At 31.8% G+C, this 15,428-nt stretch overlaps 2 protein-coding genes across 6 annotated transcripts in view; one reads left to right on the top strand and one right to left on the bottom strand.

Moving 5' to 3' along the window:
• LOC136029082 (endoplasmic reticulum lectin 1-like) overlaps positions 1-15,428 on the bottom strand; it is a gene marked incomplete in the record, with an annotated part of 524,377 nt that overhangs the window by 50,655 nt on the left and 458,294 nt on the right.
• The window catches only part of LOC136029090 (fasciclin-2-like), a 21,752-nt gene continuing 6,459 nt past the window's right edge, over positions 136-15,428 (top strand). Inside the window, exons 1-4 of one of the 5 annotated variants that reach the window (XR_010617970.1) lie at positions 466-1,010; positions 7,253-7,453; positions 9,682-9,798; positions 11,454-11,480. Coding sequence is in view for 2 of the 5 variants with exons in the window: in XM_065707150.1 (XP_065563222.1) it covers positions 908-1,010; positions 9,682-9,798; positions 11,454-11,480 (247 nt within the window). In the remaining 3 variants the exon portion in view is untranslated. Of the gene's footprint in view, positions 1,011-6,427; positions 7,454-9,681; positions 9,799-11,453; positions 11,481-15,428 lie in introns of those variants that run through there. The other 4 variants (XM_065707150.1, XR_010617969.1, XM_065707151.1 and 1 more) reach the window with 4 other exon arrangements.

The raw sequence follows: 15,428 nt of genomic DNA, 5'->3' as shown, positions 1-15,428 counted from the left end.
GTAAGTAGGGCAACTTATAAACAGATCCCTGACAAAAAAAGTAAAGTAATAAAATATTGAGGTTTTCATATTTTTTTTTAGGGAGGGGTATCGGTCCGAATAACTATCTGAGCTCGATGAAATAAAACGGCCCCTAAAAAAACCCTGACCAGCAAAAAGTACGCCACAGAAACTTTTATGATGTTTTGCGATTAAATAAGGAATTGGAAGAATGGCACAGGAGACGATGTAAACGTTTTAGTAAACGTAAACATTTGAGTTGAAACTAGTAAAAAATGCCAAATAGATAGTGAGCTGAAAGCTTTTGTTTCTCAAATAGGGCTGCGCTCATAATTTTGAATATAATCGTTTTACTTATTTAAAAGTACTACAGAGAATGCCCACAACCGGATTTGTTCTGTGTAGAAATGTTCTGACAATATTAAGAAAACTTATACAAACAGCTGGTAGAAGAAAGAAGGAGAGCGGTATTTAGGGAGTAAATACTGGGGCGGGAATCCAAAAAGTTACGGGGGACAAAGAATAACGTTTAAAATAATAGGCCTAAAACGATTAAAAGGAACAAAATGACAATTTTAAAAACAATGAGATCGTTTCTATATTTATGAAATATTAATTATAGGGCTCATGAGGAATCGTCTCTTTCTTGTTGGGGATAAGCCTCCTCAGCCGTCTTTGTAGGATGTTTTTTATCACCAACCTTTGCTCTTCTGAACTATGTATTTATTCGCAAAAAGATTAATCATTGCCTTTTGGAAGTCTTTTTAATTGATAAGAAAAATAATCATTGGTATTCGTTTTTAATTTGTTTCTTTCTCAGGCTAGAAACAGTACTGTTGGTTCTAATTGGACTGAAGATGGACCCAGCATTCTTGAAGAAGTTAGACCGGGAGAGGTGAGCTTTGACATGAAGAACTTGAAACCGGACACGTTTTATAAAGTCGAAATTAGAGCTCACAATGCCATTGGATTCAGTGAACCAACAGGAATTATCGTTAAAACTGCCAAGGGTGAGTTTTTATTATTATTATTTATTTAGAATAGTTTTTAAGGATCGTGGCATAGAAATAAATAAGAATAATTACTAAGAAGCATGACACGAAATTCGGCAGGCTGTCTATTTAGTAACTTCCTGGCGGCTGTTAAATGTATAAAAAATACAAGAAACAAACCCTTCGAACCTTTTTGATATTTGGGGAATAGGGGAAGCTTATTAATAGCGATTAGAAGAATTGGGGAATCGATGTTTAGGGACTAAACAATTGCCTGAAGATATATTGTTTTATCAATTAAAAAATAACCACAATTCTTAAAATTATAATACTTGTGAAATTTAATTACAATTATTAGATGCAAAATTCGACTCTCATGGATTTCCTTTTATAATACGGTCTTAAAATGAAGAAAAAAGTTGGGATCGTTGTTGAAACTTTCAAACAATCGTTGTAAATAACCACGTTCGATAAGATTTGTGTTAAAATTTTAACGCAGTGCGAAAGTTTTCTGTTTTTTTCATAAGTTAAACTGTTTTTAGTCTGTTTCATTCACTTTCCAAGTTCCAATGAAGCTTTTCGTGATTTTTCATGCATCGATAAATGGGAAAAATACCCGGGAAGAAAAAAAAAACATTGCCAGAGAAAAAAAAAACAGTCAGGGTGAAAAAAATATAGCCTGGGAGAAAATAAAATAGAGAAAAAATAGTATAGCTAGGGAGAAAAAAAAACAAACAAAAACCTAGCCAATGTCTGGTGAGTCTAATAAGATACTGAAGTTTAAATTAAAAAGAAATTCTACAGATAATATTGAAAGTCCGTATATTTCGGCTTCACACCCGGGAACCTTTGTAAAAAGGGAGAGGAGAGAGGAAATGGCTTGCCTTTTTAAAATAACATATATTTATAAAAATGATTAAACTAAACACTACAATAAAAAATAACGAAAGATATTCAAATAACTATAGTTGTTGTCATCAAAAACAAGTCCAATAGGATAAGGACAAAATACAAGGCAGAGTGACGGCTGTATACTATTGCGCATGTTCAAGTTTATCTTCTGATATTTTTAAGGTTTGCTTGTTCACGTGATGTCCATACGCAAGGTGTTTTTTGCACATTTTCAACAAATATCTTAGATCCATTTATCGATGCATCTAAGTTTGCGGAAAACAATATAGTTACTCGACAAATCCACTGAAAGACTGTATAAAACGAGCATAGGTCGTGGTACCTAATATGGCACCTATTTGTACCATGGTACCTAATTATATAGCCACTGGCCACATAATTTTTACCTTGCTTGAGTAGTTTATACCATAAGTAGGGGAAACATAATAAAAATAAACACGTAAGCCATTTTTTAATTTGTTCTGGGTGGGAGAGATAAAGGGTATAAGCTAAAAGACGCAATCAATAGACAAAATAAGATTAAAATGAAAGAAAAATCCTGCAAAAGTATTGTGGTAGTGGAGAGAGAAGGTATTAATTATGGTTTATTGAGTTTTAAAGATCATAATTAGACAAATACAATGCATCATTGTTGAAAGAAACTGAATTCGTAGTTGCAAATAAAGAAGTAGTTTTACATTACGCTATGAAGTTTTTTCGCTAATATTGCATCCTAAGAATTTTTGTTTTAATTTACTTTCTTTTTGATACCATAAAGCCACTTCTTCGCAAGCAAATTTTTTTTGCTTTTGTCAAGATTTTGATTTTCATTAAATTGAAATAATCGTTTTTACCGAACAACTGGCTTTAACTCTACCAATTTTGTTCATATCAGAAGAAAGTGTGTGTCTCGGTTTTGTTTGTTAAATATAGTCATAGGTACAGACAGTGGCCAAATTTTACTTCCTTGATTTTAGTTTGTTTTATTATTTTGTAACTGATTTTGTAGTTACAATCTTCGTCAGACAACCAGGTTTTACCTTTTTTTTCGAAGTGAGTTGAACTTATTTCGAGATCTAACAGTAAATATAGAGAATCGCTTTTTTACAAGTTTTAAACGTCTTAAGATTGTCCTATTTTAAGTTACAGTCAGTTATTTGAACTATGTGTCGTTTTTTTGTAAAATAAGGTATTGTATACAGGTTAATGATTAGGGTTAAATGTAAAGTATGGTGCGTACCTCTTTTTTAAGACCAACAAATGTTATTTTTAGTTATAGGGCAAATCTTGATTTAAAAGTTCCCTACGTTCTGTAGAATGACCTAAATTTTCTCTGACAAAGCAGTCAGGTTTTGGCTGGCTTTACAAAGACCCCTATTAAAAATCCGCACTGTTACGCCTATAGGGTGCATCTGACATTTTCGCACCTTTGAAGTAAATGTCGAAAACTGCTTAGTAAGTTCTTCTTAGTGGCTGAGTAATATAGATTAAGACTGTGAAATTGTGATTGAAAATAAATTGCCCCATTGATCCTCCCCTTCAAAACAGCTTAGCCAACGGTTTATTGTATTTACCTCAAAAGTAAAAATTTCAGATACGACCTTAATACGTGACGATGACAATATAAGGGAGTCGCTAGATCTTGGGCACCCACGTAGAATGTTTTATTTTATTCAATCAGAAGGTTTTGCCCTAGCCTAGTATTTACAACAGATTTTTTTTTCGAAAGCATTCATAATTCAATGGTGACTTGTAATATTAAGCAAGATCTTTTTCAATCAGGAATTAAATTTAATATCTGATAGTGATGGCTGGGGTATTTTTCCTGTTGAACTCTAGGGACACTCTGATTAAGAGGTTTAATCAGTTTATTTGGGTATTGAACTTCCCAATGTTAATAACTAGAAGTTTTCCCCTGATCTAGGCATGATCAGATTAAACTATAGCTGAAGGACAAGTAATCTACAGAAAAGTTAACCTTGAAAAGTAGCAGTTTAATTTTGTACCATTCCAATTCTTGGATTACTGATTACTAAAATTTTGTTCAAAGGCTATTGCTCAACTTTTACAAAATATTTAAATGTCCCTCCATGCGTCACTCCTAGGGCAGAACTAAGGTAGATAGTCATAGAACTAAGATAGTGATTGAAGCTATAGTTTTCCAAGTGTTTGGTTAAATGGCACGGGTAAACAGCGGGAGCAATTCTTGTTTGTTAGCTTTTAAAAAGGCAAGCCCGCCTAGAGTCTCAGGCAGGTTGACAAAGCATTTAAAATTGCAAGGGACCGTTAGATTGCCTGGAATGATAGGGAAACAAGGCACGCCTACCTATGGTCTTAAGGCAGGTTGGTCAACAGTTCAGAATTGGCACATGACCGTTAATTTGCATAGGCAAACAAGCGTCCAAAGCTAAATTGATTAGGATCACTTGACTTTGCTTCCTCTTCGGCTTTTTTGGACAACTGAGTGATGAGGAAAAGGGCTGCCGAATGAAGTTCATTCTGAGCCAAAATATCATTACGAGTCTTTAATTCATGTATATTTGTTTTAACATCTTCAAGCCTACCTTCAAACAAAAGCAAAAAGGGAATTATTTGAATTCTGCTACCCCTATTGTTAATTTAATTTCATCATTGACTTTCTCCAAGCAAATGCATGCGAAAATGTAGGTCATTATTCAATATTAAAATTACTTTTTTGAAATGTCCTGGTTAGTTTGTGCTATGTTTAATATGTTATATCTTTCCATTCCACCGCCTCAATGTAACTGGCCAGATTATAAATAGTAATTTTGCAGCATATTAAAAAGTAATATATTCCTTTTCCTTAGCACCTTGTGGATAGGTAAAAAAATTTCACTTGTATACTTTCTCAGGTAACCATTTAAAGAAGTTAATCTATTGAAAATATTTTCTGAAAAAGACTGCAAATTTTGTTTCTGGTCAGACGTATGAACCGACATTCATCCAATGATGTTGCTTGGTCACTTTTAATTAAGTAAACTGAGATCTAAGCCTGTGTTTTTTTCTTGCGAATTTGATGTTTTTACCTCGTTCCGTTATCATCTCCATTAGAATTTAGAGTTTGCCCCTGATATAAACTAAAAAAGGAGGTGGCAAAAGAGTGGGGGCAGGGAAGGTATAGCTGTTCCCTCCCTAGAAAAACCTAAGCCAGCGTGATAGAATATTGAAATGAGCAAGTTTTTCCTGACAAAAAGATATTTTGTTAGACCGTTAACACAGATGTCCCTGAGGAATCTGGATTCATGGTCTCTTTAATTTAAAGAAAGATTTCGTTCCTGAATAATGTTGGATCACTTGCTATCTATTCATATGAACACAGAAAAGGCCGCACATTATTTCATTAATCAGTGACCATACTACGAATCTATGAAAATGTTATTCGCCACGATGATGTTAAAACGATAAGAGCGTGTCCCGAAAAACTATTTAGCTTGATCTGTAAGAATAATAACAATGATAATAACCACACTTGTTAGATGCTTCTCCTGTGTTGTTGCTGAAACTGGACTTGGTATTCTTGAAACTTCAGGCAATATTCTCAAATTCAAATTTTGAATCTTTATTTTTTTGCATAGGATTTTAGTTCTTTCTTCATAATTAAATAATTTCAACTTTTTCATTTAAATGATGCAAACTAGGTCGTGCGAGTCAGTTGATTTTGAATTAAAATCAAGTAGTTGTGGGCATCAAGCCATGGCTAATTGTAAAAAAAGCCAAGACAGCTAGTCCGATAGGAGTGAGAGGCAAATCTGGCATAAGCCCTTATTAGAATTGTATAAAAATGATGTCAATTTATTTGTTAATAGATAAGTCTATCTCTCATCCGTCCATGCATCATTCCCGGGGTAGAACTATGGTAGATAGTCATAGAACTTTGATAGTCACAGAAACTATAGTTTTCCAAGTGTTTGGTTAAATGACATGGGTAAACGCCGGCAGCAGCAAGTATGACTCTTATTGGACCAATGCTTGTTGTTAGCTTTTAGAAAGGTACGCCTGCCTAGAGTCTCGGGCATGTTGACCAAGAATGAGCCTAAGATGTGCCTAAGGAGCTCTTAAATTTACTAGTTGTTTAAATTTCTTGTTGTTTAAGTTTGACTCCTTAAATGAGCTAATTATTCTTCATTTTTAGTTTTGCTGTTCCATTTTAATTCTTGTTGTAATACATAATTTTTAATATCGTTTTACTAAAGGATCTAGAGCATGTCCTTTGGGTCACGTCATGTGCTTTCATAAACGCACAAAGTGAACCACTGAACTACCATATGAGATTTTTTCTCTCCCCAACCTCTCCTGACACAAATCAAAAGATAGTAATCTAAAAAATGGCATTTTGCTTTTATGGTTAAAAGCAAAGTTATTGACTGGGCCAGGTAGATTGACGGTGCATCTGAACTTCTTGTTGTTCAACACCAAACTTGCACCTTGATTATTCTGCATTGATCCACTAAGAGAAATCTGAAATATATATATATATATATATATATATATATATATATATATATATATATATAAAAATATATATATATATATATATATATATATATATATATATATATATATATATATATATATATATATATATATATATTTGGTTTATTTTTATTTGGTTTATATGCACATTTGGTTTGAATTTCCAATCAAATTTTTAAAGGAAAAAAATATATTATGTTTAGGTATTGTGGCTCCGTAACAAAAAAAAAAAAAAAAAAAAAAAAAAAAAAAAAAAAAAAAAAAAAAAAAAAAAAAAAAAAAAAAAAATATACTTCAGTGTACTCTACAATCCTGTTAGCCTAGCTTGATATATTGAACTATTTTTGATGTTCGGAATCAAAGCATAGTCGTAATCAAGAATGTTTCGTTAACATAATAACACTGATTGACTTGTTCTTAATTAATTACTGGTTACGTTTAGAACGAAAATTTTCATAATGCTACAGTGATATTTTATATTTTACTCTACAAGCTATCCAAAGAGACGCTGTGTATTTAAAAATGGGCGCGACAATGCATTAAAAAACTATAGTGGCAACTATTTATGGTATAATTCCCTCCTTTTTGCTTTTTTTTATTTTCAACTCTTTTATGCAGTAGTATCTTACCAAACACTATCCTAATAAACTTAAAATTAATCCCCCCTGCATGAGATATTAAAAAAGTAAAAATGTTTATAAGAATAAGCCAAACTTTTTCACTTCGTTTCTAAGCTTTTGGAGAATTTTGGGTTTTGACTCATTAGCAAGTTTTTAAATAAAAAAGTATATGAGATAAAACATATGTTTTGAAAAAATGTATCTACTTCCTAACGATAAAAGAAGGTAAATTCAAATAAATAGACATATTTTCAGACATTCAAATCACTTAACGGTAAAACCGGGGCGACTTCCAAAAAAAAAACTTAGGCACTGTAAACTGCTCTTTTCATGAACTTCTCGTTTCCGTTGGACCACACTTTAACTGAAACTGGACCTACAACCTATTTCTGAAAATAACCAATAAACCTTTGTTCCGAAGAAAGAAAAGGAATTCAAATGCAGTTATATCACAAGGTAAGGCTCTGATGCCTGTTTGTTTGTGGTCGTGGTAACCTTATTTTATAAAAACATCGCTTAATAGCTAGATAGACTTTAAACACTTTTTTTGGTGAATGGATTCTGTCTTTCAGACCTTCGGTGTTATGCCCTGTAACTAATAACCCCTACGACGGTGTTTTAACTTGGTGTTTAACCTTTTTAACTTGCTGTGTTTTCTAAAGCGTTGTTTTAATACAGTTGTTGTTTCATATTTTCATTTTTTTTTCTATTGAAATAAAGTTAAATTTGTACCTTCTGTTATGACAACTTGCAAATGTGTCAGGAAATGCCGAAATATAGGTGACAATAGATTTCTATTTTTGCTGTAGTATAACTCTGTCCCTTGATTCTTATTTCTGCATTAAAAAAAAAATGTAAATGTGACTTTCTGAAAAAGCTATCCTTCAAGTTCATAAAAATCATAAATAAAGCTGAAAATGATTGTTGGAAAGAGGAGTCAGTTGCACTATTGTGATGCATAGAGATGCCACAATTGAAGAGGACCCTGCTAATTTGGTGTTTTACTAACTTAACAATGCACGTACCAATGCTTTTCTCAGTGGCTCATAGGGTTTAATAAATGTACCCGAGGTTGATGAAAAATTGAGGGAAAGAATTTATTTGAAAGGGCTATGATTTGAAAGCTTCTTTTTGCTTTGGACATCGAGAATGAAAGATTGTTGTCCTGACAAGACTGGAAAGATTATTTCCTAATTATTATAAGGAAATATTATTATAATTATTAATATAATTATTCCTATTATTTTTATTAATATAATTATTAATTATTAATAAATATTAATTATTATTACTATTATTATCTTAATAATATTATTAATAATAATAATATATTATTGTTATTATTATTATAAATTTAATTATTAATTATTAATAGATAATTAATTATAATTATTCCTAATTATAATATATTATAATTATAAGGGTGAAAGACAAGGCTAAATATTTTTTGCTGAGTACTTAATGCCTACGTGCAACCAAGTTGCATATTTCCAGCATGCATGAAGAGTTTGAAGGTACGCTTCTAGCATGGTAACGTTTTAGCTGTTAGAATTTTTGCTCGTAATTCCATAAATCCTTTGATGCAAGAAACATTATAGGCTGGTCCTTTTATGGAAGTTTATAAACTCTCTCTCTCTCTCTCTCTCTCTCTCTCTCTCTCTCTCTCTCTCTCTCTCTCTCTCTCTCTCTCTCCTCACTCTCTCACTCTCTCACTCTCTCTCTCTCTCTCTCTCTCTCTCTCTCTCTCTCTCTCTCTCTCTCTCTCTCTCTCTCTCTCTCTCTCTCTCTCTCTCTCTCTCTCTCTCTCTCACTCTCTCACTCTCTCACTCTCTCACTCTCTCACTCTCTCACTCTCTCTCTCTCTCTCTCTCTCTCTCTCTCTCTCTCTCTCTCTCTCTCTCTCTCTCTCTCTCTCTCTCTCTCTCTCTCTCTCTCTCTCTCTCTCTCTCCATTATCTATCCTTCCTCTCTCCTGTCCGTATCTCATGTAATATTTGAGACGTTCCTCTTAATTACCTGTGAAATCCTTTGATAATTGTTACTGTTTCCTACACAGTATATTTACAAAAAGAAGGATTTTTAATAATATACTTACTTACTTTTGTTTTTATATCACATCCTAGAAATTTTACCATTCATCTAACAATGTAGTTTTTATTCGCTCTCGATTCATCCTGGCTTGAAATAACTTAATGAAAAGCAATAAACGGAGAAAAACGAGTAAAATTTTTGGCCAGTGATAAAACCGGACAAAATGCCAATGTTTTGGACTATAATTAGCTTAAAAAACATTAAAGAAGGTATTAAATGACCTTAACCTCCTGGTCAAAAAATGATCTGAAGAGCCAATCGTCTTAACAAGAGGAAAAACATAACTGAATTTTGTTGGGCTCTGCCTGAGAGGGCTAATTCTCTGTTCATTTTAATATATTTGATTTTTTACATGTGAAATCGGCTGACACCTCAGTTTTTGTAGGATTTAAGTTATCTGAACTGAAATAATAACTGTGGCTTACTGAGTCAATTTTTCTGCTGGGCACTTAGTTTTAGACCTGTAGGAGCATTGTTTGTATTTACAGCATTGAATGTACCCCGTTAGGCTGAAGGCAATAAAATCGTACATTGTCTTATAAGGTAGAATTTTGATACAAATACAATATCATTAAAATATAATTATTTCATTAGGTTCATTTGGGTCAAATAACTGGCCTATCTGGATATGGGCACTAATTTTCATAGCTATAGCTGTAACTGTGGTTGCTCTCATTGCTGTTCGTTTTTACTGTCAGAAGAAACACAAAGGTAAGATTAATTCTTTGTTTGTTTGTTATTTTTGTGTGTTTTTGGCATAAGATAAAATATAGAAAAAAATATATACATAAAAAAGAAATATATGAAACATAATATATACTACTGCATGTCGACAAAACCACCCTTCGAAAAAAATTTCTGTAGAAATTTTAGTTTATTTCTGTTTTTTTATTTTTTGTTTTTCTTTTTTTCCATAGGCTATAGAAAAAAAAAAAAACACAATTGAAAATTAACCAAATTAGAAAAGACTTCTTTTTTTATAGCAGCTTCACAAAGAATAACCTCATAAATACGATATATTTTCAGAGGAATTGTATAAGGTTAGTTTAGGGTACCCATTTGATGTCAAACAAAAGGCTGTACGGAAACTGTGGTTCACTCCTTCTTTCTAGGGCTATAATGAAAGAGGTTAAAGCGGTTAGGCCAAGTCATGCGTATGAGGGGTGGAATATCTTCTGTTTTCACGGATAAATAAGCAAGGTTCATAGTATGGGAACAAACCCAATGCCAAGGATAAGTCTGGTATAGGCTGTAGTACCGGGTAACTGAGCATCGCTCGTTAAATCGATTGTATTAATGAATACTATGTCTTGTGTAACCCCCTACCCGCGGAAAATCCCGCCATAGAAATACACTTCCCCCATAACCTGATTCTCTCGAGAATTTTTTTTTTTTTTTTACATTTAGCTGTGTTGACTTCCTTTTCTTTTTACTTAGTCAGTTTATGAATTGGTGCCCTAGAATTGTACAAAATAAAAACAAGCTTACTGAACTAAAGAATCTAGTCCAAAATAACAAATATTTAATTGGATATTTTTGTAAGATCATGCTCAAAATCAAATTGATGTGTTGTGATAATCTGCAAGGTTCCATGACCTGCAAGGTGGGTAATTAATTAAGCAATCACTACATCCATATCTGATATAAACAGGAGATCAAACAGAACGCAAAACTAACTGAGTATAGATATCAAGGAATTAGGTAGCTTTGGCCAGTTTAAGTCTGATTTATGTGTGGAGGTGCTCGATGGGTATACTTTTGAAACAGAGTAACTAAAATAAATTTTCCATAGTTTATTCATTTGTAATATATATGTATTTTTTGTATGTTATTTTTTTGTCTTGGGGTCACGCAAGGTAATGTATTGTTTGATTTTTTTTTTACTGTTGTTGATTTCGGTATATGGTCTCATTTACCATATTCTTTCTTTATTTTCCTTGAACTTAGCACGGCCTCGCAAGCTTCGCTTATGTTAGTCTAATGATTAAGAAAAGTATATTTCTAATAAAATTGTTCTACTGCTACAGCTTCTACTACAAGGACATAACGTTTCAGAACAGTAATGACGTGGTTGATATTCACTCATTCTTGTCCAACTGTCAATCCTCAGGTAGCAGACGATTTAAGAAAGAAGTATTAAGGGAGCTGAGAGAAATAATTGAGTTTTTCCAACTCAATTCAGAGATTATAAGAACAAGCTGGCGATCATAGACAGACCAACGGAAGTTCAACCAACCCGAAAAGCGGCAAACATTAAGTAGTCATCAAAACATCTAGTATTTAGTTGTCAGTGGTGCTAAATTAAACACGGCCTTAGGCATAAAAACAATGATAAGTTTGTAAAAAAAAATTTTTTTTTGTTCCAGGTTCTCGGTGCTGCTCTTCTGAGGAAGGTGAGAACAGCGGAAGATGAACATATTTTGTAACCATTTCCCTAAGTGCAGCCTTTTCTTTGTTTCCTTTTTTTCGTGTATGTACAACTAGAGACCTCTATTGTAGAAAAAAAAACATTTGGGAAAGTTCTTGTGACAATATATATTTATAAATGAAACTCAGTGCCTTATGTGCTATTATATATGTTTTGTGAGTAGCAATTTTTTTTTCTCTCTTTCTTTTAGATCAAAAATAAAGTATTTTTATTCATACCAAAACATTTGAATAAATAAATTTATACTTTAAAATTAAAGCAAAACCAGACAGTAGTATATATTTTTACTGGTCGTTTTCTAAAAAGTAAGTATTTTGTCAACAAATAGTTTTTTCTGTCTATAAAAGAAATTTGAAACAGCACAATTGCTCTTTATGCTTGTACAGTCTAATGAAAATTTACATATGAAGGTTTCAGATGAATAAATTTAGTAACAAATACATGATGGGTGAATATATAACATAGACTAAATGCGATTATGTAGAATAAATTAAAAACGAAACACGTTAATGAAATTAAAGATAATATAAATAGAACCCAATTGATTAAAACCATTGCGACATACAGGGCTTACCCTTGGGGGGGGGGGGGGGGTATTTATTTTGGAGATAGGTGGGGGTTTAAAACAAAACTGAATACTCAAACTCCTTATACCTCCTTTACCATTTATTCTCCTTATGACAATGCAGAGTTAATCTCTTTTTTTTCAGTCGTTGTATATATATTTGATCTCAGTTGATTTGAACATATTCTATAGCCATCCCGTGTATATATTTAGAAGCTTACCGTATAAAGTGAAGTCTAGTAAAGACTCTTTCCCTAAGTGCAGCCTTTTCTTTGTTTCTTTTTTTTCGTGTATTTACAACTAGAGTGCTCTATTGTAGAAAAGAAAACATTTGGGAAAGTTCTTGTGACAATATGTATTTATAAATGAAACTCAGCGCTTTATGTTCTATTATATATGTTTTCTGAGTAGCAAGTTTTTTTCTCTTTCTTTTAGATCAAAAATAAAGTATTTTTATTTATACCAAAACATTTTTACAAATAAATTTTTACTTTAAAATTAAATAAAACAGACACTATTATATATTTTTACTGGTCGTTTTCTAAAAAGTAAGCATTTTGTCAACGAATAGTCTTTCTGTCTATAAAAGAAATTTGAAAAAGTACTTCAGATGAATAAATTTAGTAACAAATACGTGATGGGTGAATATATAACATAGACTAAATGCGATTTTGTAGAATAAATTAAAAACGAAACAACTTAATGAAATAAAGATAATACAAATAGAACCCAATTGATTAATAGCACGGCGACATACAGGGCTAACCCTTGGGGGAGGCGGTATTTATTTCGGAGATGGATGGGGGTGTAAAACAAAACTTAATACTCAAACGAATACTCAAACTCTCATGGACTATTCATTATTCTTTCATTTTCACTTTAGCTATGTCTACGTAAACAAAACAAACGGCTTTATGCTTAGATTTTTAAGATCGAAAGATATCACCTTCCTTTTTCTGAACTTTCTCTCAGTTTCTCAATTTCACTTTCTCAAGGGGAAGATATTGTGCCATTGGCTTCATCGAAAGTCACGTACAGAAATGAATAAATACCTTTTTATTTTGGGACTGCCGCATGTTGAAAATTTATCAAATTTTTAACAATAGGATATACTGAAATATTTGTAATTTTCAACCAATTTTACCTATATATATATATATATATATATATATATATATATATATATATATATATATATATATATATATATATATATATATATATATATATATATATATATATATATATATATATATATATTATATTTATATATATAGACTATATTTGAAATCAAATTTAAGATTATAGTTTTTCGAAAAATTTGGTAGCCTGAGTCAGGCTACCAATGCAGTATCCAGAAGGGGAGGGTACCGGTTTTAACCATCCCTCTCTCGTACCCTAAGTAATGTCCAACTCATACCAATGAAAAAAAAATACATGTAAACAAATTTTTCATGTGTTTTTTTAGTAGTCTCCCTTTCCCAAAAGAAAAAACCCTCCCCCATAAAAAAAAATCCTGGATACGTTCTTGAGCCTGATCTATATCGTATTTCTAATGTCTTTGGTTTCCTAATAACAGGAACATTTGTAGTAGCAGTGTTTTGTTATTCAACCTTTCTATGAAATTGAAAATTATAACTTCGTACTTCTCTGTAAGCAGCTATGAAATACTTTTAATTAGAAAAATACAATATCAAGCTTAAAACTTTTCATTCTTGTAGATATTAGAAAATAACCAGACTCTGCTCATGTGACGTCTTGCATATGGTTCTAGAATTCTAATCTAGAATTCTAGCTAGTCTATCTACTATTTCTATGAGTCATATGCAAGACGTCATTTTAGAAAAGACTTTTTCACTATTCAATAAAAAGGAACCATATGCAAGACGTCACATACGAACTAGTGCTATTCCATTGATTCTATTAGAATCAAACAGAAAGTTTGATTCTAGATTCAAATAGATTTGAATCTATTTATTAAATAGTGAAAAAGTCTTTTCTAAAATGACGTCTTGCATATGACTCATAGAAATAGTAGATAGACTAGCTAGAATCAAACTTTCACTGTTCTATCTACTATTGATTCTAGCTGGTCTAGAATCAATAGATTAGAATTCTAGAACCATGTGCAAGACGTCACATACGAACTAGTGCTATTCTATTGATTCTATTAAAATCAAACAGAAAGTTTGATTCTAGATTCAAATAGATTTGAATCTATTTATTGAATAGTGAAAAAGTCTTTTCTAAAATGACGTCTTGCATATGACTCATAGAAATAGTAGATAGACTAGCTAGAATTCTAGATTGGAATTCTAGAACCATATGCAAGACGTCACATACGAACTAGTGCTATTCTATTGATTCTATTAGAATCAAACAGAAAGTTTGATTCTAGATTCAAATAGATTTGAATCTATTTATTAAATAGTGAAAACGTCTTACATATGACTCATAGAAATAGTAGATAGACTAGCTAGAATCAAACTTTCACTGTTCTATCTACTATTGATTCTAGCTGGTCTAGAATCAATAGATTAGAATTCTAGAACCATATGCAAGACGTCACATACGAACTAGTGCTATTCTATTGATTCTATTAGAATCAAACAGAAAGTTTGATTCTAGATTCAAATAGATTTGAATCTATTTATTGAATAGTGAAAAAGTCTTTTCTAAAATGACGTCTTGCATATGACTCATAGAAATAGTAGATAGACTAGCTAGAATCAAACTTTCACTGTTCTATCTACTATTGATTCTAGCTGGTCTAGAATCAATAGATTAGAATTCTAGAACCATATGCAAGACGTCACATACGAACTAGTGCTATTCTATTGATTCTATTAGAATCAAACAGAAAGTTTGATTCTAGATTCAAATAGATTTGAATCTATTTATTGAATAGTGAAAAAGTCTTTTCTAAAATGACGTCTTGCATATGACTCATAGAAATAGTAGATAGACTAGCTAGAATCAATAGATTAGGATTCTAGAACCATATGCAAGACGTCACATACGAACTAGTGCTATTCTATTGATTCTACTAGAATCAAACAGAAAGTTTGATTCTAGATTCAAATAGATTTGAATCTATTTATTGAATAGTGAAAAAGTCTTATCTAAAATGACGTCTTGCATATGACTCATAGAAATAGTAGATAGACTAGCTAGAATCAAACTTTCACTGTTCTATCTACTATTGATTCTAGCTGGTCTAGAATCAATAGATTAGAATTCTAGAACCATATGCAAGACCTCACATACGAACTAGTGCTATTCTATTGATTCTATTAGAATCAAACAGAAAGTTTGATTCTAGATTCAAATAGATTTGAATCTATCTAT

This window comes from Artemia franciscana, chromosome 7 (genome assembly GCF_032884065.1).
Source record: "Artemia franciscana chromosome 7, ASM3288406v1, whole genome shotgun sequence".
Lineage (NCBI taxonomy): Eukaryota > Metazoa > Arthropoda > Branchiopoda > Anostraca > Artemiidae > Artemia > Artemia franciscana.
Note: the sequence above shows the minus strand (reverse complement) of the source record. Positions and strands in the feature narration are given on the sequence as shown.